The sequence below is a fragment of the Salvia splendens genome, chromosome 7 (assembly GCF_004379255.2).
Source record: "Salvia splendens isolate huo1 chromosome 7, SspV2, whole genome shotgun sequence".
Taxonomy (NCBI): Eukaryota; Viridiplantae; Streptophyta; class Magnoliopsida; order Lamiales; family Lamiaceae; genus Salvia; species Salvia splendens.
Window position 1 is genome coordinate 22,060,796 of NC_056038.1, and position 26,847 is coordinate 22,087,642.

Sequence of the window (26,847 nt, forward strand, 5' to 3'; positions counted from 1 at the left end):
ATAGAGATTATGATATTTCAATTTTAGGAAATGTTTCATTTATAATGGACAGCTAAAAAGAAAATCGTCCCATTTTTAATCGGACAAAAAAAGTATAATCACGGTCTTTTACATACCATTTGTAGGTAAAAATTTCTTTAAAAAAAAGTGTTCAATGTATACGATATTACCATTTACAAAAATTTTACAGTACTATTTATTTATAAGCTTTTTTCTCTACAGAGTAACCTTCAACGGATGTTTTGCTCCTCATAGATTATCTTGAAGAAAAAGCTTCGAGCAGTACCCTTAGTTGGCCATAGAGATTTGCTTCCAGTTATAGGATGTGCGACTCAAGTAAGCTCTGATGAGGGCTGCCAACACTCTTCGACAAGCCATAGCCGATGGCACGAAGAGCAACGATAATGAAGCATAGTAGAATCTTAACAGCAATAGAGGATCTTTCCTTGCAGAATTATAAGACTTGGAGAAGATCACTCTGAGACGACGATCTGTAAAGAGAGATTTGTATTCGTCGTTTGTAGAGGATGCATGTGAATTGCTGTCAGCCAGCGTGAATGGAGAGCTACCTTTGGGGATATTGAGACCTTTCTCCATTGCTCCAGATATCCATTTGTATATAACATCTGCAACGACCTGACAAAGCTCTTGGAGGAACGAAATGGCCTCTTTCGAAACGAGCGCTCGAATCAGTGAGGCTCCATCCTGTTGGACAACGGATGGTTTTGGTCTCCAACTAAGGAAGATAAAACTCACATTTCACTTTCTACCGCAAAGTATTCATGATTTTAATAAATGACTCGCACGCACATCATTATCCGATAAGTTGATTCAGTTTTCAAAAATAGGAAGGGCCCACTATTCCGGTCTTGGGAAGCTGTGTTGGCAACTGAAAATCTGCAAAATGACAATTGACTTTAAGATGGTACTTTTAGTATCACAAAGTGGACCTGTCCTAGACTTGAAAACAAAGTCAATATATTGATTATGTCATTATGTGTACTAACATGTCATTCTCGAATGTATGGGACACTTGTACGCATACTTTTGAATTGTTGGGATTGTTGAAGATGGAGAACGAGAATGAAGACGAAGACAAGAAGTGAAGAATAATGGAAGAACTGATCTCGGTAGAAAATAGCAAAATCTTATTCAAAGTGAATTAAGAAAACGTTTCTACACTTTTGTGAATGAACTAACTACAAACAAACTAGCTAACCGACTATTTATACAAGCATAAGTGAAGCAAGACCTTCACAAGAATCGGTTGCATACTAACTATCTAACGGCTATAAGCTCAACCGCTATTTGAACTCCCAAGCCTCGATCTGATGGTGTGAATCACACCTTAAGCTCATATGGACTTCCACATACACATGCTTCAGTCCCATGCATTCTTATGCACACGTATAGATGTTGCTTAGCCACCATTCTTTACAATCTCCACCTTGGCTAGCACATCTAGACTCAAGACTTTACTGCCACTAAGTTCACAAGCCTGCAGCAGTAATCAAACTTCTCTTTACTCAATGCCTTTGTCAGCATATCAGCTGGATTATGATCAGTCCCAATCTTCACAACCTTCACTCTTCCACTTTCAACTTCATCTCTAATAAAGTGAAGTCTTACATCTATATGTTTGCTTCTATCATGAAACATCTGATGTCTTGAAAAACATATTGCACCATTATTGTCACAATGAATCAGCACTCCATCTTGCCTTATACCAAAATCTGATATCAACCCCATCAACCATTTACTCTCTTTCACGGCTGAGGTAAGAGCCATATACTCGGCCTCTGTGGTTGACAGAGCAACCACATTTTGCAAGGTTGAACTCCAACAGATTGCTGAACCATATAAAGTGAAGATGTACCCTGTTTGAGACCTTCTGGTATCTACATTTGCTGCATAATCTGAGTCACAATACCCCATCAAGGGATCCTTTCCATCCTCACTTCCTCCCATGAACAAAATTCCCAGATTATCAGCCGAGTTGAGATACCTCATGGTCCACTTCAAAGCATTCCAGTGTTGTTTTCCATAGCCAACCATATATCTGCTAATGGTGCTTATTGCATGAGCAATGTCTGGTCTTGTACATATCATCATGTACATCAAACTCCCAATTATGCTAGAGTAAGGGATCAGCTCCATTTCCCCTCTTTCTACATCACTTTTGGCCTTCTGCTCCTTTGATAACTTGAAATGTGAAGCCAATGGTGTAGCAACATACTTCATGTTTTCTGATATGAACTTGCCCAAGACTTTCCTGATATAGTCAGTCTGAAACAGCCACACTTTCTTGCTCTTTCTATCTCTGGTTATACCCATCCCAAGAATTCTTTTAGCAACTCCCAGATCCTTCATCTCAAAGTTCTTCTTGAGCTTAGCCTTCACCTTATTGATTTCATGCAGATTAGCACCAGATATCAACATATCATCTACATAAAGTAGAAGATACACAGGTTCCTTCCCTTGCTGTCTTTTCACAAATACACAGTTGTCATACAAGGATCTAATGAACCCCAGACTTGAGAGACTCTCACCAAATTTCAGATACCACTGCCTGCTACTCTGCTTCAGGCCATAAAGACTCTTTTTCAACATGTACACCTTTTCTTCTGACCCTGGGATTTCCAACCCTTGTGGCTGTGACATGTATATGGTCTCCTCCAAGTCCCCATTCAAGAATGCAGTCTTTACATCTAATTGCTCTATCTCCCAATCCTTCTTTGCAGCTACTGACAACAACACTCTTATAGAATTATGTTTTACGACTGGAGAGAAAACTTCATTGAAATCCACTCCCTCCTCTTGATTGTAGCCCTTAGCCACAGCCTTGCTTTGTATCTTACCTTATCAGAGCCTACATTCTCAAATTTCTTCTTGAAAACCCACTTGCATCCAATGACCTTTCTGAATTCCTTCTTATCCACTAGGATCCATGTCTTATTGCTGATCAAAGAATCAATTTCCTCTTTCATAGCTTGCACCCACTGCTTGCTCTCTACCCCCCTTATAGCTTCTGTATAAGAAGTAGGTTCATTCAACTCCAATTGCTCAGCAATATGCAAAGCAAAATTCAGCATTTCTGAATCATTTCTGAACCTTGCAGGAACTCTAATGTTACTTATTCTCTGCCTGTCTCTGGCAAGCTGGTAGCCATCCAGATTATGTTGATCATTTTGAGACTGACTAATTACTAGATCTTCACCTCCAAGATCCTCCTTTGAGACCTCAGTGCTCATATCCTCACACTCCTCACCACCAGGAGTAGCCTGAGTCCAATCTAACTCCACCTCAAACTGATCACCTCTCATTGCATTGGTTTTCTCAGATTCTGTGTCTGCAGTTGGCTTCAAGAAAGGCATCAAATCTTCTATGAAAATAACATCTCGGCTCACTATTACCTTTTGATTTCCTGGCTCAATACTCCATAACCTATACCCCTTGACACCTTTTTGATATCCTAGCATAATGCACTGCATAGCTCTAGGATTAAGCTTCCCGTGTTTTTGGTGTGCAAAGGCCTTGCAACCAAAAGGTTTCAGCCAAGAATAGTCCATCTTATTTCCATACCATCTTTCATCTGGAATATCCCCTTGAATCCCAGAAGCTGGGCACTTGTTTATCAGATAGGCTGCAGTACATACAGCTTCTGCCCAGAAGCTCTTGCTTGCTCCAGATGATGAAAGCATGCATCTGACTCTTTCAACTAGAGTCCTATTCATCCTCTCGGCCATTCCATTCTGTTGAGGATTAGCAGGTACCGTTTTGTGCCTCTTTATACCCCTCTCACGACAGAACTCATCAAATTCTTTGGAGAGGTACTCTAACCCATTATCTGTCCTCAATACCTTAGGTAGAGTTCATTTCTCAACTTCCACCTCTTTACACCAGATCTTGAAGAATTTGAATGCCTCAGACTTATCCTTAAGCACATAAACCCACACCTTTCTGGACCAATCATCAATAATAGACATATAGTACCTACCTCCACCTTGACTTTTAACTGGGGCAGGCCCCCCAAATCTGAATGTATATAGTCAAGTGGAGAGGATGATGTGTGTTTACCTGTTGGATATGAGAGCTTCTTGGCCTTCCCCAGCAAGCAATCCTCACATACACCAAGATCCTCTGATCCATCCCCTTCAATGAGTCCCTTCTTGATCAGTGCTTTGATGCTACCTTCTGCTGGATGGCCTAACCTGAGATACCAACTTCTCAAGTCAGTTCTGATGATGGTATTAGTTTCTCCATTACCACAGTAGCTTGAAGATAATATAGGCTTTCCACTCTCTGAGCTATCATCATAATTCTTGAGTTCTTGCAGACTTTCATCTCACCATTCTCTGAGGTGAATGAGAACCCTTTCTTTTCAAGGATTCCCAGAGATATGAGGTTTCTCTTGACTTGAGGTATGAATCTCACATCAGTGAGCTTCCTCACAGAACCATCGTGGACCTTCAAGAATATGCTACCTATCCCCATGATTGAACATGTATGATTGTTCCCTAAAAGAACAGATCCATTAGCCTCACTCAATTCTTGAAACCATTCTCTATGAGGGCACATGTGAAACGAGCAGCCTGAGTCCATGATCCAAGACCCCTTTTCATCCTTCTCCATCACATTCATCACCACATGCTCATCATCAGCCTCTTCGCTTACTACATTGGTGTGAGCCATGCCCTCTGTCGCTTGCTTCTTCTTCCATGCAAAGCAATCTCGCTTGAGATGTCCAGGTTTCTTATACCAGTGACAGCTACGGGTCTCCTTCATCCCAGAAAACCCTGGTTTCGATTCATTCATCTTCTTCTTAAAATTCTTCTTCCCAAACTTCTTAATGTTCAAAGATTCAGGCTGCAAATCCTGCTTTCTCGGTGCCCCCTTTTGCAGCTCTTTAGCCATAAGTGCAGCCTGCACTTCTGCCAGAAAGATCACCTTATCTCTTCCATACAAGATGGCATCTCGCATCTGATCATAAGAGTTAGGTAGGGCATTCAGGACGAGGATAGCTTTGTCTTCATCACTGATCTTGACATCTATGGATTCAAGATCATCAACTGCCTTGGAGAAATCCTCTAGCCGCTCCATTATAGATCTATCATCAGAGAAGCTATAGGAGTAGAGCCTCCTTTTCATATAGAGCCTGTTAGCCAGAGATTTATCCATGTATACCTCATCCAATTTAGCCAAGATTCCAGCCGCTGTTGTTTCACTTTGAACCTCTCTCAAAACCTTGTCTCCCAGACACAAGACGACCGCACTATGAGCCTTTAATAGCAAAATCTTATTCAAAATGAATCAAGAAAACGTTTCTACACTTTTGTGAATGAACTAACTACAAACAAACTAGCTAACCGACTATTTATACAAGCATAAGTGAAGCAAGACCTTCACAAGAATCGGTTGCATACTAACTATCTAACGGCTATAAGCTCAACCGCTATTTGAACTCCCAAGCCTCGATCTGATGGTGTGAATCACACCTTAAGTTCATATGGACTTCCACATACACATGCTTCGGTCCCATGCATTCTCATGCATACGTATAGATGTTGCTTAGCCACCATTCTTTACATGAATAGAAAGTGAAAAGTTGATATGCAACAGCATAAATAGGTTGAAGTAAAGGCGCTTACTGCAGTCATCAAGAGTCTTCTTAAAACGAGGCCGTTTTTGGATGGTAGAATTTTCAGTGCTTCTGGAGCGATTCCATTTGCAGATTGCACGAGAGAAGTATGCGTGTTTTGTTTCACCAATGATTTCAGCCCTTTCCTGGAAACAAAATGGAAATGGTAGTCATAGATCAAATGCTACGGAGATAGCATCTGTCCACCCCAAAAAACAACAGAAAATTGAAAAGAAAATAAACTAAGGAAACACAAATGCTTCTGAAGGAGAAACAGCCTACATTTGTTCTGACCACTTGCCAATACTAGCGTGCAGGAAAATTCAGTATTAATTTACCTGGTTGCTCCAACTCTCAAGAAAACAGCAAGCTTTTGTGTAACATCCCAAAAATTTGTGACTCTTTTTATATGGTTTTTTGAAATTTGGATTATGAAACTTTTGTTTCTATGCGATTAAGTGAATTTTGTGAATAAAATTGTCGTGGGTGACGTGGAGTAAAGTGTTTGATATTTTGCAATGTTGGGAATGAATTAAATAGGATCATGCATGTATTTTTCTAGCCAATTCTTTGAAATTTTCGGCCCTCATTATTTTTGTAGAGGAAAATTATTTTGTTTCCTTTTTGGTGAGACCCTTTTTTATTCAAATTAATGTCTATGTCTAATTAATTGGGAATGTGAATATTTCCTTTTAATTCTCACCTATATCACACGCCCATGCTCTTATATTTTTTTTCCTTGAGGAAATTTATTTATTTGTTACCTATTATATGAGAGTCTTTTCCCATAAAGAAATTACCAAATTTAAATCCTATTCTATTTAATTGAGGATTTAAATAATTTCCTTGTGCAATTCCTTATGGAAATTTTCGGCCCCCACCATTATTTTCATACTTGGAGATTTAATTTATTTTGTTCCCTTGTTTATGAAATATTCACTTTTATTTCCTAAGTTGTGAATATATTCTCTCCAAGTAAATACCAAATAAATTCCTTGCTATTCCTACATGGAATTTTTGAAAATTTCCTCCCCTTCCCACATGCTTATTTTATTCTTTTAATTGTGGGATTTATTTAATTGTATTTTTCCCCACAATTAATTAATTAATTAATTTTAAACCTAACCCTAATCCTATAAAAACACCTAAACTAAACCCTAGCCCCCATTCTCCCTCAATTTTCGTGCCTCCCTCCTCCCTCTCCACATTCTCTCCAAAAACTTCTTCCACCATTGTTTCTTGCATCAATTGGAGTGGATTTTTCAAGAGTTTCCGACGAATCGTGCCAACGCTTGTTTCTACCGTTCGTTTTCTTGATTCAAGAAGGTATAACTAAGATTTTCTTCTCATCTCCTTCATTGAAACTTTATTCTTGAATCCTACATGCATATAGAGGGTGTAGGATTGATAGATCGCAAAAATTATCGATGGGAAGGTGTGATTTCATAAGAACTTTGATAATTATGTGTTGTTGATTGAGTTCATGTGAAATTTGATTTAAATCTTTGGTGAATGACGTGAATTTATGTGCAAACATGTTTATGAGAAACTTTTAGGCATGATTGTGTGTTATAAGCATGAAAAATTTGTATTTGTTTGATTGAAGAAGAAACCCTAAATTCGAAATCATGAGCCTGAAATCTGTGACGTTCGATCAGTGGATTCTGATGTGTAATTGACCCCATCAAACGATCGAATTTTGATATGAAATTTTTACTGAGTAAACTTCAAGGTATTTTCTGTGTCTCGTGTAAATTTCAGCCCATTTTGTCAAAGAATGAAATTTTAATAAATTTTTGAAGTTGACTGCGCAATTCTGCCTGAAACTTGTGTTCTCGCCAAGAATGTTTCGTATTCTGCTTGACCAACAAAATGACCTCCGTTTGATGTGATTCTTGAACTATATAATAATTTGAAGTGTCTTCTGAGTTGTGTAAAATTTTCAGCCTTTTTGGGCATTGGATGAATTTATGGTGAAATTTTCAAATGAACTGCGCAGTGCTGTCAGAAATTTTATGTTCCGACCAGAGGGTTTAATATTTGTTTTGACTGACTAAACGACGTGATTTCAGTGTGAAGATTTTTATGAATGAACTTGAATGTGTCTTCTGTGTTGTATCCAAAATTTAGCTTCATATGAGGTCGGGTGAATATTTAGTGATTTTTACAACACGGTCGCGCAGTTCTGCCAGTTTTCTGCCTTGATAAAATTACACTTATTTTCAAGTTTTAAAGTATTATATGATGCATGTATGTCCAAGGAACGTGGTTAATGGTTTGATCACGTGCGATAAGTTGAAATATACTACGGTGTGTTTTTCCATCTATGTGATGAACGTTGGGTTGGGTATTTGAGAAAAACGATTTGAGAGAAACGATAGGACATGCATAGTAATATGATTTTGTGGAAGGCTGACTTGTGTTGTCGTTGACAAGGGTGATTGTGTATTCGTGAACTCGAGGAACGAGAGTTGCCATAAGTTGGATTGTGAATTGTTAAGCGAACGAGGTGGGCTTTCTTTTCAAACCTCTTATTTTTCCGAAAATACCATGTGGCGTTATAAGGGTGGTTTAACTTGTTATGTCATGCCATGTTGTTTTTGGTTTATGAGATTGTTTCCCGATGCCTAGTTCATCTGAGTTTACTCCGTTAGGGTATATGGCTGTATTGTGAAACGAATTCGGGTCTGAGTAGGGCCGCAAACCCTATCAGGCTGTGTACACTGGTGGGATCGGGAGACGTCCTTGCTAGTCGGCCGGTCTCGTGGGCGAATAGTGTGGCCACACTTTCGTCGCACATGGAATGATGATTGTGATTGATGGATTGTTGAGAAAATGGGAAGATTATTTGACTGGCCAGTCTATGAAACGTTTTTGTGTTCTCGTGATATTTCTTTACTACGTATAAAACTCGAGATCACTGGTATGGATGGCATAACTAATATAAATTGTTTTCGGCATGAGCCCATTGAGTACAACAAGTACTCAGCCCTGCATATTCTTTTTCTTTATGTGCAGGTTGAGCGGGATGTTGTGGAGGACGTTGAGTTGGCCTAAGAACCTAGGATGCGTTATGTCTTCATACATAGGCGTTATCCTTGACTCTCTTTAAACCTTATTTCCGCTGCTATATTTTGAACTATGTCTCAAGACTCTAATATTTTTCGTACTGTGTTTGAGCATGCTTGGTTGTTTTAGGTTTTAAACGAGTATTTACATTGTTATCCAAAAATGGTGTTTCCGTAAATTAAACTAAATGTTTTTCTTTAGAAGTTAATTGAGTTTGTTTTAAAGTTTATTTTCTCCGCTGCTTCTTTTAAACGTATGTATCTTAAGTCATTTCTAATTAATAGTGAATTTATAACATTAAGTTTCTTTAAACTAAACATTTGTTGTCTAAACTTTTAAGCAAACCCTATTGACTAGAAGTGTGGAAGGCTGACTTGTGTTGTCGTTGACAAGGGTGATTGTGTATTCGTGAACTCGAGGAACGAGAGTTGCCATAAGTTAGATTGTGAATTGTTAAGCGAACGAGGTGGGCTTTCTTTTCAAACCTCTTATTTTTCCGAAAATACCATGTGGCGTTATAAGGGTGGTTTAACTTGTTATGTCATGCCATGTTGTTTTTGGTTTATGAGATTGTTGCCTGATGCCTAGTTCATCTGAGTTTACTCCGTTAGGCTATATGGTTGTGTTGTGAAACGAATTAGGGTCTGAGTAGGGCCGCAAACCCTATCAGGCTGTGTACACTGGTGGGATCGGGAGCCGTCCTTGCTAGTCGTCCGGTCTCGTGGGCGAATAGTGTGGCCACACTCTCGTCGCACATGGAATGATGATTGTGATTGATGGATTGTTGAGAAAATGGGGAGATTATTTGACTGACCAGTCTATGAAACGTTTTTGTGTTCTCGTGATATTTCTTTACTACGTATAAAACTCGAGATCACTGGTATGGATGACATAACTGATATAAACTGTTTTCGGCATGAGCCCATTGAGTACAACAAGTACTCAGCCCTGCATATTCTTTTTCTTTATGTGCAGGTTGAGCGGGATGTTGTGGAGGATGTTGAGTTGGCCTAAGAACCTAGGATGCGTTATGTCTTCATACATAGGCGTTATCCTTGACTCTCTTTAAACCTTATTTCCGCTGCTATATTTTGAACTATGTCTCAAGACTCTAATATTTTTCGTACTGTGTTTGAGCATGCTTGGTTGTGTTAGGTTTTAAACGAGTATTTACATTGTTATCCGAAAATGGTGTTTCCGTAAATTAAACTAAATGTTTTTCTTTAGAAGTTAATTGGGTTTGTTTTAAAGTTTATTTTCTCCGCTGCTTCTTTTAAACGTATGTATCTTAAGTCATTTCTAATTAATAGTGAATTTATAACATTAAGTTTCTTTAAACTAAACATTTGTTGTCTAAACTTTTAAGCGAACCCTATTGACTAGAAGTGTGGAAGGCTGACTTGTGTTGTCGTTGACAAGGGTGATTGTGTATTCGTGAACTCGAGGAACGAGAGTTGCCATAAGTTAGATTGTGAATTGTTAAGCGAACGAGGTGGGCTTTCTTTTCAAACCTCTTATTTTTCCGAAAATACCATGTGGCGTTATAAGGGTGGTTTAACTTGTTTTGTCATGCCATGTTGTTTTTGGTTTATGAGATTGTTGCCTGATGCCTAGTTCGTCTGAGTTTACTCCGTTAGGCTATATGGCTGTGTTGTGAAACGAATTCGGGTCTGAGTAGGGCCGCAAACCCTATCTGGATGTGTACACTGGTGGGATCGGGAGTCGTCCTTACTAGTCGTCCGGTCTCGTGGGCGAATAGTGTGGCCACACTTTCGTCGCACATGGAATGATGATTGTGATTGATGGATTGTTGAGAAAATGGGGAGATTATTTGACTGGCCAGTCTATGAAACTTTTTTGTGTTCTCGTGATATTTCATTACTACGTATAAAACTCGAGATCACTGGTATGGATGACATAACTAATATAAACTGTTTTCGGCATGAGCCCATTGAGTACAACAAGTACTCAGCCCTGCATATTCTTTTTCTTTATGTGCAGGTTGAGCGGGATGTTGTGGAGGATGTTGAGTTGGCCTAAGAACCTAGGATGCGTTATGTCTTCATACATAGGCGTTATCCTTGACTCTCTTTAAACCTTATTTCCGTTGCTATATTTTGAACTATGTCTCAAGACTCTAATATTTTTCGTACTGTGTTTGAGCATGCTTGGTTGTGTTAGGTTTTAAACGAGTATTTACATTGTTATCCGAAAATGGTGTTTCCGTAAATTAAACTAAATGTTTTTCTTTAGAAGTTAATTGAGTTTGTTTTAAAGTTTATTTTCTCCGCTGCTTCTTTTAAACGTATGTATCTTAAGTCATTTCTAATTAATAGTGAATTTATAACATTAAGTTTCTTTAAACTAAACATTTGTTGTCTAAACTTTTAATGAACTAAAATGTTATTCTTTCTTTAAAGCTAATTAAGTTTCCATTAAAGTGCTATCCTTAAATGTTGTCGTTTTTGTTGTCCCTTGGTCACGATCGTCGCGATTGTGGTACCCCTAGTATGGGCGGTCGTGACAGAGTGGTATCAGAGCTTCGTTCTTTCGCACTTGTCCGAGAGTCTTCTTTTACCTTAAGTCTAGATTAGTGAACCCTATTGACTAGAAGTGTCACGAGGCTCATCCAAAGCATCACGCTCAACCAAGGAAAGTGAGGTATGTTTTAAGTTGTTGAAAGCATGTGAGATCAATGCATGAAATTGATGATGACATGATGATGATGTTTTGGGCAAGTGTACGGATGTGAATGAATGTTATGCGTAAAGATGAATTGTGACGATATGACTATGTGGAATATGAGTATAATCGACATGATAATCTAAGCGCATGTTATATATGTGAATACAATATTGTGATAGTGTGAACATGTGGAATATGAGCATGAATTGACAAGATGATTTAAGCACGTCTTGTATGTGTGAATAAGATATTGTCATGGTACGATTATGTGAGACATGAGAGAGATTGATATGATGACCTAAGTATGTGTTATATGTGTGGAAATGATATGACGTAAGCATGTGAACATAGGAAGATGGAGTGTTTTACATGAAAGATGGAAATTGATGAGTTTTTGTGAGAATGTTGAAATTTTCGAGAAAAAAAAATGAGTAATCTAAAAATGTTGTTTCAAACACATATGTGAAGTGCATGAGTGTTTTGTTTGGAATGCATTTAAATATGTTGTGAGCTTTGAAAGATTCACATGAGTGTTTTGTTTGGAATGCATTTAAATATGTTGTGAGCTTTGAAAGATTTGCATGGTGTTTTGACATGTAAAAAAAATGGAAAAAGGGTTTTGCGGTTGATGTTTTACAATATTTAATGACTAGTTGTTCTAGTGGAGTTTGATTGAGGAAAAATGTTTATGTTGTGGAAAGTTATTGGAATTTTTGAAAATATATATATATATATCTTTGAACTTTAAATGAAAACATGTAAGTTCTTTCTTTTGGGAAAATTATTGATCAATGGAAAATGTTGTGTTCACGAATGGTTAAAAAAAAATTTGAGTTTCGACACAAAAAAAATAATAACTTTTCGTTTGGAAAATTGAGCTATGAAAGTGTGACGTTATGTATGTTATGAGGTGCGAAAGTGTAAGGAAATCTTGTTTCAAAAGTTTTGAATATAATTGTGAAGTTCGAAAGTGTTTTGTTATGGGATGTGAAAATGTGGTGTGTTTATCTTGAGGTATGAATTACGTTAGATGATGATCTAGGAGATGATGAATCGTATGGTGAACTTAGAGTACCTAAAATATAAGCCTAGTTGACCGTGTGAATCGTAGTTCTAAGTTGAAAACTTAACTATTGCTTTTCCGAGCAATGGAACGTACGAGAATATGAGAGTTGAGGCAAACGCATAAGTCAAGGTGCGAGACACGAAGAACCGATGCTAAGAGATATTTTCATGCAACGACAAGCGATCATACTCGCGATTTAAATTAGTATAGTTTAATCTTGTGTAAGTGGAAGCACGATGGAGATGATCTCCATACCCTGCTAAGGAGCACGAGGATGATAACCATGTCCTACGAGGATAGTCATTATGACAGGCAAAGAATTTTATGAAGATTTGGATTTCAACTATCGTTATTAGTGGCAATGACACGAAAATCTCAGCGTGGGATCCACAGTTCTTAGAGCGATGTTACCAGTTTCGGCGTGCGAAAGATGAACAAGGAGGTGCGACTTTAATAGCTGGAACAAACTATTCTAATCAACAGTTCTTACTTGGATTATAAGAAGTTACCTTTTAGGACCTTTCAAATAGCCGTGAGCCATTGTCTATTTAACAGCTTGTTTCATTCACCCCTTGCAAGTGATGCATATTGTTTCTTTTCCCCCATTGAGTCATAACTCACTCTCAGTTCTTGGAAAGTGGTGTTGCCTTCATAACTTTGGACACTTGGATTGATTGTAGTCTTCTTTGACCTATTATTTATACGGACCATACTTTGACTCTGTGAGCCTTTGCTATTGAGCTTCATTCCTAAGGCCGCTAGCAGTTTCGTCCTTCAATATATTCATGTTTCACAGACATGTTTTCCTATGGGATATTTTTCTTCGAACTTTTGTTCAGCCTTTTATTTTGTCACAATGTCTGTGTCAAGTTCTTTCTTACAGAGTGAAATTCTTTTTGGTTCAGTTCATATATCATTTCCATAATAGAACCTTTCTTTCTACAAAATGAAGTTAAGGCCTACATTTTGTTCCTTGCCTCAACAAACTTAATCCACTTGATTTTTGTTTTCAATAGCCCCTTTGACTTAGATTGCCTTTCACAAACTTATGAACCCATTGATGTGATTCTGTTAGTCCATATTATGATTTTCCTTGAACCATGATCAGTACCGCTTTGTGACAACTGTCTGCATTTCTCAATCCTCATGCAACTGATCATTTCTTTTCCTCAACCGTTTAAGTCATTATCCGTGTGGACTTTTCAAATTTGGTCGGACAAGCCAACTATGAGAATTGACATTTATTTGATTCCATCCCATATTCATGACCTATCTTATGTTCTTCCAAGCTCCGTGGGGATGATCATAACCAATTGTTATATTTCAAAATCGGTTCATATCCAAGTTAAGACTGTTTGACTAAAGTTTTTGTTAGGAGAGTTAGGAGTAGTAGCTCGACTTTTACACGTCATGCCTTTGGAGAACGTTGACATAATTTTGGGAATGAATTTGCTTACCGAGAACCACGCAATGATTCACTGTAAAGAGACACAGATTTCTTTTCAAACCCCTGGTGACGAGCCGACCATCTTGTATGGAATCTCCATTAACCGACGAACCTCCATAATCTCTGCTATGCAAGCAACCACGATGATAAGAAAAAGGCGTCCGACATATCTTGTGTATTTGAACGGAGAGGAGAAGAAAGAGTTGAAAGTGGAAGACGTGGCAGTAGTATGAGACTTTCCCGATGTGTTCCCTGAAACCTTACATGGACCATCGCCCGACAGACAAGTGGAGTTTACCATCGACTTAGAACCCGGATCTGCGCCAGTGTCGAAGGCACCATATCGAATGGCCCCTAAGGAGTTGGCCGAGTTGAAGATTCAGTTGCAAGAGTGTCACCGTGGGGAGCGCCAGTTTTGTTCGTTAAGAAGAAGGATGGGACGATGAGGATGTGCATCGACTATCGTGAGCCCAACAAGATGACCTTGAAGAATATGTACCCACTGCCAAGGATTGATGATTTGTTTGACCAACTTCGAGGAGCGGGCGTATTCTCGAAAATGGATTTGAGATCAGGGTATCATCAACTAAAGGTCCGACGAGAGGATGTGCCTAAGACTGCTTTTCGCACTCGTTATGGCGATTATGAATTCGTCGTGATGCCATTTGGGCTGACCAACTCCCCAGCCATTTTCATGGACTTGATAAACCGAGTTTTCCACGAGTATCTTGACAAGTTTGTGTTAGTCTTCATCGACGACGTGTTGGTATACTCGAAGAACGAGGAAGAACATAGATGGCATCTACAAAAGTGTTGGAAACGTTGTGAAAGAAGAAGCTTTAAGCTTAGTTCAGTAAGTGCGAGTTTTGGTTGACTCGAGTGAACTTTCTTGGTCATATTGTGACGGCAAATGGAATTCAAGTAGAGCCAGCCAAGGTTGAGGCCATGCAAAATTGGAAATCACTGAAAACGCCAAGTGAAATCCGCAGTTTCTTGGGATTGGCAGGATATTATCGACGCTTCATCGAGGGATTCTCTAAGATTGCGAGACCGATGACGCAACTGCTAAAGAAAGGAATCAAGGTGGTTTGGACGCCAGAGTGCGAGGCGAGTTTCCAACTGTTGAAAGAGAAATTGACTACAGCACCAGTCCTAGCGGCACCAGAACCCGACAAGGACGCCGTCTATATGGATGCGTCGAAAGTGGGACTAGGATGCGTGTTAATGCAAGATGGGAAAGTAATAGCATATGCTTCCCGACAGTTGAGACCGAATGAATTGAATTTTCTGACTCATGATTTGGAGTTAGCAGCAGCGGTGCATGCACTGAAATTTTGGAGACACCCTACGGACCACAAGAGTCTCAAGTATTTCTTCGAACAGAATGAGCTAAACATGCGACAACGATGTTGGTTAGAGATCGTGAAGGATTATGATTGTGGTATTCACTACCACCCAGGCAAGGCAAACGTAGTAGCCGATGCTTTGAGTAGGAAGAACCAACCGCATTTGGCTTATTTCCTAACACAAGAGGAAGCGTTGATTCGCGAATTCGACAGAATGAGATTGGAGATAGTGAAAGCGCCCGAGACAGTAGGAGGAAGAATCGCGACGCTAGTTATTGAGCCAGATTTGAGAACCAAGCTCATAGAAGCCCAACGACGTGATGAGAAGTTGGAAGAATTACGTGTGAAGGTGAGAGCCGAGAATTACAGTGAGGAGGCGGATAATGCTTTGACGTATGATGGACGATTGTGTGTGCCGAGCGACGAGGCGCTAAAAGATGAGATTTTGAGTAAAGCATACGCCACGCCTTATACTGCTCACCCCGGAAGTACGAAGATGTATCGAGACTTGAAGCAACGTTTTTGGTGGAATGGAATGAAAGGAGACGTAGCGTCGTATATGGAGCGATGTCTAGCATGTCAACAAGTGAAGGCCTTACGCCTACGGCCATATGGGAAGTTGCAACCACTCGAAATTCCCGAATGGAAATGGGAGCATCTAGCTATGGATTTTGTGACGGGTTTGCCAAAGTCACAAAAGGGCAACACTGCGATATGGGTAATTATCGATCGACTTACTAAAAGCACGCACTTCTTACCGATTAAGATTACTTATGGAGCGGACAAGTTAGCTAAACTCTACGTGAGTGAGATTGTACGTTTGCATGGAGTGCCAAAGACCATTGTGTCCGACCGCGATACGAAGTTCACATCAAAGTTTTGGATGAGTTTGCAATGAGAATTGGGCACACAACTAAACTCCAGCACTGCTTATCACCCGCAATCGGACAGGCAGTCGGAGAGGACGATTCAGACGCTTGAGGATATGTTGCGAGCCGTTGTCCTAGATCGAGGGGAAAGTTAGGAAACTGTTCTACCGTTGGTTGAATTCGCCTACAACAGTAGCTATCAAGCGACGATCGATATGGCTCCGTACGAAGTCTTGTATGGCAGGAGGTGTCAATCCCCACTTTATTGGGATGCAGTTGGCTAGAGGAAGGTGTTAGGACCCGACGCCATAAAGGAGATGACCGAAATTGTGCACCAAATCCGCGCAAGGATCAAGGAAGCACAAGATAGGCAGAAGTCGTACGCTGACGTGCGTCGAACAGAAATCAAATTCGACATTGGTGACAAGGTGTTCTTGAAAGTATCCCCGACGAGAGGAGTTGTGAGGTTTGGAGTGAAAGGCAAGCTGAAACCGCGTTTTGTAGGACCGTACGAGATTATCGATGAAGTAGGTCCTGTAGAGTATCGATTGGCGTTACCTCCCAGCTTTGGAAACGTGCACAACGTGTTCCATGTGTCGCAGCTGCGCAAGTACGTGTACGACCCCAAACATGTGATTCATTAAGAGGAAGTGATCCTGGCCCCCGACATGAGCTACGAGGAAAGGCCCGAAGCAATCCTAGATCGGAAGGTGCAAGAGTTACGAAACAAAACGATAGCGTCCGTGAAGGTGTTGTGGAAGCACCATGGTCCCGAGGAAGCCACGTGGGAGTTAGAAGATAAAATGAAAGAAAAGTTTCCCGAGTTGTTTTTGTGAGACGATCAAATTTCGACACGAAATTTCTGTTTAGAGGGGAAGGATGTAACATCCCAAAAATTTGTGACTCTTTTTATATGGTGTTTTGAAATTTGGATTATGAAACTTTTGTTTCTATGCGATTAAGTGAATTTTATGAATAAAATTGTCGTGGGTGATGTGGAGTAAAGTGTTTGATATTTTGCAATGTTGGGAATGAATTAAATAGGATCATGCATGTATTTTTCTAGCCAATTCTTTGAAATTTTCGGCCCTCATTATTTTTGTAGATGAGAATTATTTTGTTTCCTTTTTGGTGAGACCTTTTTTATTCAAATTAATGTCTATGTCTAATTAATTGGGAATGTGAATATTTCCTTTTAATTCTCACCTATATCACACGTCCATGCTCTTATATTTTTTTTCTTGAGGAAATTTATTTATTTGTTACCTATTATATGAGAGTCTTTTCCCATAAAGAAATTACCAAATTTAAATCCTATTCTATTTAATTGAGGATTTAAATAATTTCCTTGTGCAATTCCTTATGGAAATTTTCGGACCCCACCATTATTTTCATACTTGGAGATTTAATTTATTTTGTTCCCTTGTTTATGAAATATTCACTTTTATTTCCTAAGTTGTAAATATATTCTCTCCAAGTAAATACCAAATAAATTCCTTGCTATTCCTACATGGAATTTTCAAAAATTTCCTCCCCTTCCCACATGCTTATTTTATTCTTTTAATTGTGGGATTTATTTAATTGTATTTTTCCCCACAATTAATTAATTAATTAATTTTAAACCTAACCCTAATCCTATAAAAACACCTAAACTAAACCCTAGCCCCCATTCTCCCTCAATTTTCGTGCCTCCCTCCTCCCTCTCCACATTCTCTCCAAAAACTTCTTCCACCATTGTTTCTTGCATCAATTGGAGTGGATTTTTCAAGAGTTTCCGACGAATCGTGCCAACGCTTGTTTCTACCGTTCATTTTCTTGATTCAAGAAGGTATAACTAAGATTTTCTTCTCATCTCCTTCATTGAAACTTTATTCTTGAATCCTACATGCATATAGAGGGTGTAGAATTGATAGATCGCAAAAATTATCGATGGGAAGGTGTTATTTCATAAGAACTTTGATAATTATGTGTTGTTGATTGAGTTCATGTGAAATTTGATTTAAATCTTTGGTGAATGACGTGAATTTATGTGCAAACATGTTTATGAGAAACTTTTAGGCATGATTGTGTGTTATAAGCATGCAAAATTTGTATTTGTTTGATTGAAGAAGAAACCCTAAATTCGAAATCATGAGCCTGAAATCTGTGACGTTTGATCAGTGGATTCTGATGTGTAATTGACCCATCAAACAATCGAATTTTGATATGAAATTTTTACTGAGTAAACATCAAGGTATTTTCTGTGTCTCGTGTAAATTTCAGCCCATTTTGTAGAAGAATGAAATTTTAATAAATTTTTGAAGTTGATTGCGCAATTCTGCCTGAAACTTGTGTTCTCGCCAAGAATGTTTCGTATTCTGCTTGACCAACAAAATGACCTCCGTTTGATGTGATTCTTGAACTATATAATAATTTGAAGTGTCTTCTGAGTTGTGTAAAATTTTCAGCCTTTTTGGGCATTGGATGAATTTATGGTGAAATTTTCAAATGAACTGCGCAGTGCTGTCAGAAATTTTATGTTCCGACTAGAGGGTTTAATATTTGTTTTGACTGACTAAACGACGTGTTTTCAGTGTGAAGATTTGTATGGATGAACTTGAATGTGTCTTCTGTGTTGTAACCAAAATTTAGCTTCATATGAGGTCGGGTGAATTTTTAGTGATATTTACAACACGGTCGCGCAGTTCTGCCAGTTATCTGCCTTGATAAAATGACACTTATTTTCAAGTTTAAAAGTATTATATGATGCATGTATGTCCAAGGAACATGGTTAATGGTGTAATCACGTGCGATAAGTTGAAATATACTACGGTGTGTTTTTCCATCTATGTGATGAACGTTGGGTTGGGTATTTGAGAAAAACGATGAGAGAGAAACGATAGGACATGCATAGTAATATGATTTTGTGGAAGGCTGACTTGTGTTGTCGTTGACAAGGGTGATTATGTATTCGTGAACTCGAGGAACGAGAGTTGCCATAAGTTGGATTGTGAATTGTTAAGCGAACGAGGTGGGCTTTCTTTTCAAACCTCTTATTTTTCCGAAAATACCATGTGGCGTTATAAGGGTGGTTTAACTTGTTATGTCATGCCATGTTGTTTTTGGTTTATGAGATTGTTGCCTGATGCCTAGTTCATCTGAGTTTACTCCGTTAGGGTATATGGCTGTGTTGTGAAACGAATTCGGGTCTGAGTAGGGCCGCAAACCCTATCAGGCTGTGTACACTGGTGGGATCGGGAGCCGTCCTTGCTAGTCGGCCGGTCTCGTGGGCGAATAGTGTGGCCACACTTTCGTCGCACATGGAATGATGATTGTGATTGATGGATTGTTGAGAAAATGGGGAGATTATTTGATTGGCCAGTCTATGAAACGTTTTTGTGTTCTCGTGATATTTCTTTACTACGTATAAAACTCGAGATCACTGGTATGGATGACATAACTAATATAAATTGTTTTCGGCATGAGCCCATTGAGTACAACAAGTACTCAGCCCTGCATATTCTTTTTCTTTATGTGCAGGTTGAGCGGGATGTTGTGGAGGATGTTGAGTTGGCCTAAGAACCTAGGATGCGTTATGTCTTCATACATAGGCGTTATCCTTGACTCTCTTTAAACCTTATTTCCGCTGCTATATTTTGAACTATGTCTCAAGACTCTAATATTTTTCGTACTGTGTTTGAGCATGCTTGGTTGTGTTAGGTTTTAAACGAGTATTTACATTGTTATCCGAAAATGGTGTTTCCGTAAATTAAACTAAATGTTTTTCTTTAGAAGTTAATTGGGTTTGTTTTAAAGTTTATTTTCTCCGCTGCTTCTTTTAAACGTATGTATCTTAAGTCATTTCTAATTAATAGTGAATTTATAACATTAAGTTTCTTTAAACTAAACATTTGTTGTCTAAACTTTTAATGAACTAAAATGTTCTTCTTTCTTTAAAGCTAATTAAGTTTCCATTAAAGTGCTATCCTTAAATGTTGTCGTTTTTGTTGTCCCTTGGTCACGATCACCGCGATTGTGTATGGGCGGTCGTGACATTTTGCCATTGAAATTCTCTTCTTCTGTTGAACACAACCTGAAAGGTTTAAACAGAGAAATTAGAAAAAAGATTTCAGAGGTTTGGTAATACATTCCGAATATAGACTTTCAGTAGCCAAATTCTCGGTATCTGTTAGACGGCAAAAGTTTGAATTATGTATTTTCCGAATCATTCGTGCAACCAATACAAACATCTTAGCCAGAAAATAATAACTTAACAAAACAGGAAAATGTTAAGTAGGTCAAACGTCTTACATGAATTGCAAGTGCTTGTATGCGATAGAACACCGTAAAATTAAATCTTATCATCCATATGGTATTCTCCTTGTAGCAGCAGAATTGTCAACAAGAAGCTTCTGAAAAACATATGGATATGCAGCTTCAATCCTGCAGAACAAACAAGGGAATCTAGTAATAGTTTAAAACATTATCACTGTGCACACACCAAGTTGAAGATGAAAAGTAGTACTCCCTCCGTCCCAAGGAATGGGTGCTTTATGCAACTTTATTTTGTATATTTAGTAGAGAGAATAAAGTAGAGATAAAAGCTTTTTCTACTTTTAGCAACGGTCATCTTCATTGGAATAAACTAAAAAGGAAAGTGAGGCACTTAGGTATATATTAAGTTGATGTCCATGTATAGCAACTCATATAAAACATGTACCATATGGATGATAATAAGAACCATATGCAAGTCAGATTATCTGATGAGATGGTAATAAGAACCATATGCTTTAAAATTATGGATGCTACCATGGTAAAACGCCTTATGTTAGTCCCAGGTCTAATCACATCCATTTCCGTCAAATCATACACAAGAGATGCCCAATCACCATTTACAATGTGAACTACGGCACCAAGCATGGCGTACTGGTGCTTCTTCTCCATCCGACAGAGCAAGCCAAAATCAAGGAACCTATTCCAGTAAATCGGTAAAGAGAAGCATTCAAGTAGTAGACATCATAATATAACTAATCCATGATCAAACTTGTTTTTAGGATTGAAATTTTATTTAACGTATATGTGCCTATTTATGAACAGGTGAGTACCCAAGTTTCCCAGATGATGTGTAACGCAAAGCATTAGGCCAGTCTCAAGAAGTTGTATAAGTCATGCCTCCACACCTTTGCTAACCTAAAGTAGGATAGCAGTACCTAAGAGCTTTTAAATGATACAAGAATGCAGGTGAATCACGAAAAATAATGGGACCAGTCCGTCCCTGTGATACGTTAAAATGCAAAGTCTAGAAATTATACTGTAAGTTCTAATCTCTATCATGTGAGCTATGTATAAATTTTAACATATCTTTTGTAGTGCCTGCCACTTCTCCTTCATGTGTATCTAAAATTAAGAAAAAAAATCTAGTACTCCCTTCGTCTACAAAAAATAGTCCCATTTGTGGACGGCACGGGCTTTAATGAGAAATTGGTAAAGTAAGTAAAGTAAGAGAGATATGGAAAAAAAGTAGGTAAGTATGGGAGAGAGAAGAAAAAGTGGATAAAATATGAAAGTGAAACTTTCTATTTTAAGAAATGGGACTATTTTCTTTGGGCATCTCAAAATGGCAAAATGAGTCTATTTTTCGTGGACGGAGGGAAGTATTCATTTGTTTCTGCAATAGAAGCTAAATTAGTCGTTCAACGTTATTATAGGGGAAACAGGAAGATCTAACTACTTTTCTTGGATACAGAGTACCAATACCAACAACTTATTTTTCATATCTTATAAATTAACAATTAATTTACAAAAATAATTGTATTATAATTAGTTATTTTTACATACCAGTCAAATTTCAATTCCCACACTCTCGAACTCAAAATTCTCACTATCTAACTACCATTTCTCTTTGTATCCAAATACTTTTAGTTTATAAATTCTTGAGAACCGCTTGCCTATCTTAAACACCATGCGATTGCTTTAAAACCAAACCAACAAGCAGGCCAAACACCTCCTAAATAGTTATAAAACCAAATCAACATCCACGACGGAAACCGGAGCGCCGCCGCCTGGGGATCCTCCACATTTCGCAGCCACACAAAATCCTCCACCGTCTTCGAAGCCTCTGGAATCCGAAATGCCTTATTCGCCCACTCCAATCCTTTGCTCAAACCATCACCTATAAACTTCACATCCTTATGCACTACTTCCAATCCTCTGCTCAAGCCATCTCCCATAAACTTCACATCCTTCTTCACGACTTCAATGACGTTCCCCAGCGCGCCGCCATTTTGCTTCCTACTGTTTCTGCTGAGCTCATTGCTCCTGCCTCCAGGTGGAGTTCCGCCATGGCATACAACGGGAGACGGCGGCGATAAGACCATCCACTATAGGCGGCCTTCCCCAATAGCTCCCCAAACTTCTTCAACCAAATCGGCCTGGAGTGTGGTATGTGTCGTGCTCCTGCGCATATCACTGAAACGTTGGATCAAATATTCATTGCTCCGTGGTACGCCCATCTGGATCGGCGCGGAGGCGAAACCGTTACTTGTACTTGCGCCCTCTTCCGGTGCCCAGCGCTCTGCCGAAAATCATTCATCTTCTATTATCATGTTATGCAATATGATACATGCCAACATAATATTTGCGACATCATCTTCGTGCCAAACTCGTGTCGGACACCGTATAATGGCCCATCGCGCTTGGAGGACACCAAAAGCTCGCTCAACATTCTTCCTAGCACCTTCTTGTTTCCGTGCAAAGTATTGTTTCTTCGGTCCTACCGGTTGGCGAATTGTCTTGACGAATACGGGTCACCGAGGATATATCTCATCTGCCAAATAGTATCTCATAATGAGGTGTATTTATAGGTAAATTAAATTGAATAATAAAAAAAAAATTCGGACGTCTGCCCCGGAATAGGCCCGCCGGGCACCGCCCAACTATAGGCCGGCGCGCCTATCGCCCCGTCCCCCGCCATCGCCCCGTCCTCGCCCCCTCTGAGCCGTCCGTCCCCTTCTTCCTATAGTGGATGCTTAACGACGCTATAGACTGCGCCGATTTTCAGCCGCAGAATTAGGGGGAAATTGAGCCGATTTTATATGGGAAGTTGAGCCATGGATGGTTTTCGTTGTTTGCAGTGGAGAAGCAGTGCGCTACGGATAGAATGCAGTATTTGCCACACATAAATTTCAGTTGCAAAATCAAATTTATTTATATTATATACTACTACCTTGTTCTTTAAAATTAAACTAACATTAATTTTGAATTAATGAATACAAATTCTAAATAATTCAAACACAAATAAGAATTAATATCATTATATACACTATAAAACAAATATAGTCTCTATGTTCCATTCTATGTAGAGCATTTTTTATTTGGCATAAAATTTTATACATATATTTATTTGTGAGATGAGCTGAGAAGAATAAAGTAAAAGAGAAGATGAAGTGGAGATAATGCTTTTCCATTTTAAGAAATGTGATAATTAAAATGGGACATTCAAAAAAGAAAATGATTCAACTTAGTTGAGGTCATCCTAAAAAGGAATAAGACTCAATTTAGTTGGGACGGAGGAGTGACACACTATTAGATACTCCCTCTATCCCAACGAAGATGACCCTTTCCTTGGGCAGTACGAGATTTTATGTATCTTGTGTTTTAAATGGAAAGAGTATAGTAAAGGAGATCGAATAAAATAGAGATAAAGATGTTTTCATTTTTAGTAATGGATCATTTTCAGTAACACAAATTAAAAAGAAAAGTGGGTTATCTTCAATGAGATGGAAGAAGTATTAGATATATAGTATTTCAAGAATTTTGAAAACATGATTAATTAGATTTATTTTTAGAAAATCAATAACAAACATAATAATTACACTCCGACAACATGTATAGTTGAATCAAAAATATATTAATAGGGTGTCATTACACAATCATGTTAATCAAAAATATATTAATAGGGTATCATTACACAATCAATTAGAGTGTATATGTTTCTTAATAACATTATGTGTATCAACTTTTAAATTATTCAAAAATTCAACTGAATCTATCTCAGCACAATCATTTGATGTTTTAATCTGACTTCAATATGCCATCAGGCATCAGAGCTCAAAAAGAGGAACATACCTTGAGTTGAAGAGAAGTGGACGTTGAAAACTTGAAATAATGACAGGAATGAGTAAATGAGAGTGTGGGTGTTTGAATTTGGAAGAGAATTGGTAATTTTATGGAGTGGGGGTCGTGTGCAAGGAAGGAATTGAAAGTGGGTGGAGAAAAGGAAAGCAAAACTAACCTTTTATAACTGAAATCGCGTCTGCCGACTCGGAAAACGACCGTTGAGCGGTACTTGTGAAACGGCGCAACTTCACCGGGTCGCTGCGGCCCACACAACGACCGCTGCAGCCCGCCCTAGGTCCCGACCATGCACCTGCAGACTGAAAGAGAGCGACCCCTGCGTGCAGCGGTCGCTAGAAATTAAATATATATATTTTTTATATGTGCACAGTGCACGAAATTTGATGAAATAAAAGAAAAATTAAAAGACATAGAGAAAAAAACGTTGGGTTGCCTCCCAAGAAGCGCTTTTGGTTTAAGTCGTCAGCTCGACATCAAGTAGCCTTTTTTAAGTCGGTGGACTGATAATCGTTATCTTTCCCACCACAAATGGAATTAACTTGTTGTATATTTTCTTCCACCATTTGAAAGTTCCATTTGCGGTCTTGATGGCATAGACCTCGGAGTCAATGAGATGCAATGGCTTCGGCCTCCTAATCGTCCTTTCCTGAAAGGGAGTATGCAAATGCTTAGGCTTTCTCTTTTTAGTGCCTTGAGGATTAGGAGTAATGAGTAATTATGAAAATAGAGGGTTTAGAAAGATCTTCCCCTTTTGATGGGTTGAAAGGTTTGACTTGTCACACATCATGATCATTCTACATTTCTCTTCTTTCTTTGCTCTTCTTACCTCTTCACTTTTTAGCATTGTACTTTCACTGTAGAAAGTTGATTTGCTTCAGGTGTCACTTATTGTGATCTCGCCTCTGTTAGGGTTTGTATACTAGAAATCACCTTTCGAGTGATTGAATACTGTAAAAACTCTAATAATTATTTTCCAATGAATGCAACAGATTATTTTTGTCGTAATGTTGTTATGTTTTACATTTAATGGATGTTTATTGCATATTTAAATGTATAAGCGAACATAACATAAGTCTAAGTCTTTGATCTAGTAGACCGGTTGTGGGCTGCGCTCAATTTAAGGTACGCGGTCAATTCTGAACAAAGAAAAATAAGAATTTCACAACCCAGATAGACCTAGACTACCTATCGTGAAAGGTTGCAATGTTAGTCTGATTATTTCTAAGCCTTATTGAAATATGATGACGTTGGTGTGGTATAGCACTGAATGGATCTAACAGCAAGACGAGTCTTTATGCTATCTACTGAAAGACGAGGTCTTGAAAATTAATTTCTTAATCAATGTACGTTAGCATTGAGCATACGATATTGAGTATCTACTACTTTGACTTACCAAAGGTGCGGGTTTTTCGTCACCCAACGATCCAGGTATATTGGGTAGTGGTGATTAGTATCTAGTAGTGCTAGGATTGCTATTATGTTGAATCGTGCGCGAGGAGAGTCTCGTTTGATAACATCCACAAGAGGAGCTCAAAACAAGGTTTTATTATTCGGAACCTAGCTAGTTGGAGTTTAATTACTCTATGAATAATAAATAAGAGTTTCTTGCTAAGTCCACTCTTGGAGAATATAATATGTTAATTAATTAAGTCCATAACAGACATTAATTAATTAATGGATGTTTCTATCTTAAGAGCGGGAAATGAATTAAACAAATAAAAGGAAACCCGGAATACTTGTAATTTCGGATTTGGAAAGGTAGTGCAATATTACTTCTGTAGTGGCTGCTTGTAATATTCTAATATAAGCTTATATTAAATTGTGGGTTCAATTTAATTAGTAAAAAGCTAATTGGGTGAGGTCATGTCCAAATTCTTCTTTAGATCCCTGACTGGGCCCAATATGTGACTTAATATAAATAGGAGAATAAAGGAGACATAAAACATAACAATTATTGCTCAGAATTTTTGTCCCCCTCAGAGAAAGAGAGAGTTCGAAAATTTGCCTCCTCCGTGAACTGAGTTCTGTCCTAGTACGCTGGTGAGATTTGCCCACACAAATATCAGTGTACAGTCCGGGACACCATTCAGAAGATCTGAGGTCGAGTATTGAAGATCTTCACGTGGAGACGGAGCAAGCCATCATCGATTCTTGATTGAATCCACGAGGTAAATTGGCTAATTCTGTAGTAAGCATGTTTTAGGGATTTTTTATATGCTAAAGCATGTTTTAATTCAAGTTATGAGCATGATACATGTGATAATTACGCGAATAGAATTTGTCTAAATAATCTGCTAAATAGATCAAATTTATGTGATCGGAAGAGAGAGTTCGAAAATTTGCCTCCTCCGTGAACTGAGTTCTGTCCTAGTACGCTGGTGAGATTTGCCCACACAAATATCAGTGTACAGTCCGGGACACCATTCAGAAGATCTGAGGTCGAGTATTGAAGATCTTCACGTGGAGACGGAGCAAGCCATCATCGATTCTTGATTGAATCCACGAGGTAAATTGGCTAATTCTGTAGTAAGCATGTTTTAGGGATTTTTTATATGCTAAAGCATGTTTTAATTCAAGTTATGAGCATGATACATGTGATAATTACGCGAATA

The 26,847-nt window shown here is 38.5% G+C and overlaps 2 protein-coding genes across 2 annotated transcripts; both read right to left on the bottom strand.

The window, feature by feature from the left end:
- Nucleotides 1-288: 288 nt before the first annotated feature.
- Nucleotides 289-21,043, bottom strand: LOC121810567. The gene is made up of 6 exons (XM_042211329.1): nucleotides 20,820-21,043; nucleotides 20,471-20,542; nucleotides 20,154-20,199; nucleotides 5,977-6,008; nucleotides 5,649-5,784; nucleotides 289-705 (listed from the first exon to the last, which is right to left on the bottom strand). Exons 1-6 carry the CDS (start codon nucleotides 21,041-21,043, stop codon nucleotides 289-291), a joined length of 927 nt encoding a protein of 308 aa, XP_042067263.1.
- Nucleotides 21,044-21,847: 804 nt separating this feature from the next.
- Nucleotides 21,848-22,616, bottom strand: LOC121741058. The gene has a single exon (XM_042133753.1). The coding sequence runs from the start codon at nucleotides 22,474-22,476 to the stop codon at nucleotides 22,048-22,050; it is 429 nt and encodes a 142-aa protein (XP_041989687.1). The 5' UTR covers nucleotides 22,477-22,616; the 3' UTR covers nucleotides 21,848-22,047.
- Nucleotides 22,617-26,847: the final 4,231 nt, after the last annotated feature.

Excerpts from the sequence above, each read along its gene's own strand:
- LOC121810567 (XM_042211329.1), bottom strand. The coding sequence starts at position 21,043 with ATGGAGAAGAAGCACCAGTACGCCATGCTTGGTGCCGTAGTTCACATT. Across the intron at positions 5,785-5,976 it reads TTGAGAGTTGGAGCAACCAG|GAAAGGGCTGAAATCATTGG; the intron begins GTAAATTAATAC and ends TTTTGTTTCCAG. Across the intron at positions 706-5,648 it reads GAAGACTCTTGATGACTGCA|GATGGAGCCTCACTGATTCG; the intron begins GTAAGCGCCTTT and ends GTTGTCCAACAG.
- LOC121741058 (XM_042133753.1), bottom strand. The coding sequence starts at position 22,476 with ATGGTCTTATCGCCGCCGTCTCCCGTTGTATGCCATGGCGGAACTCCA.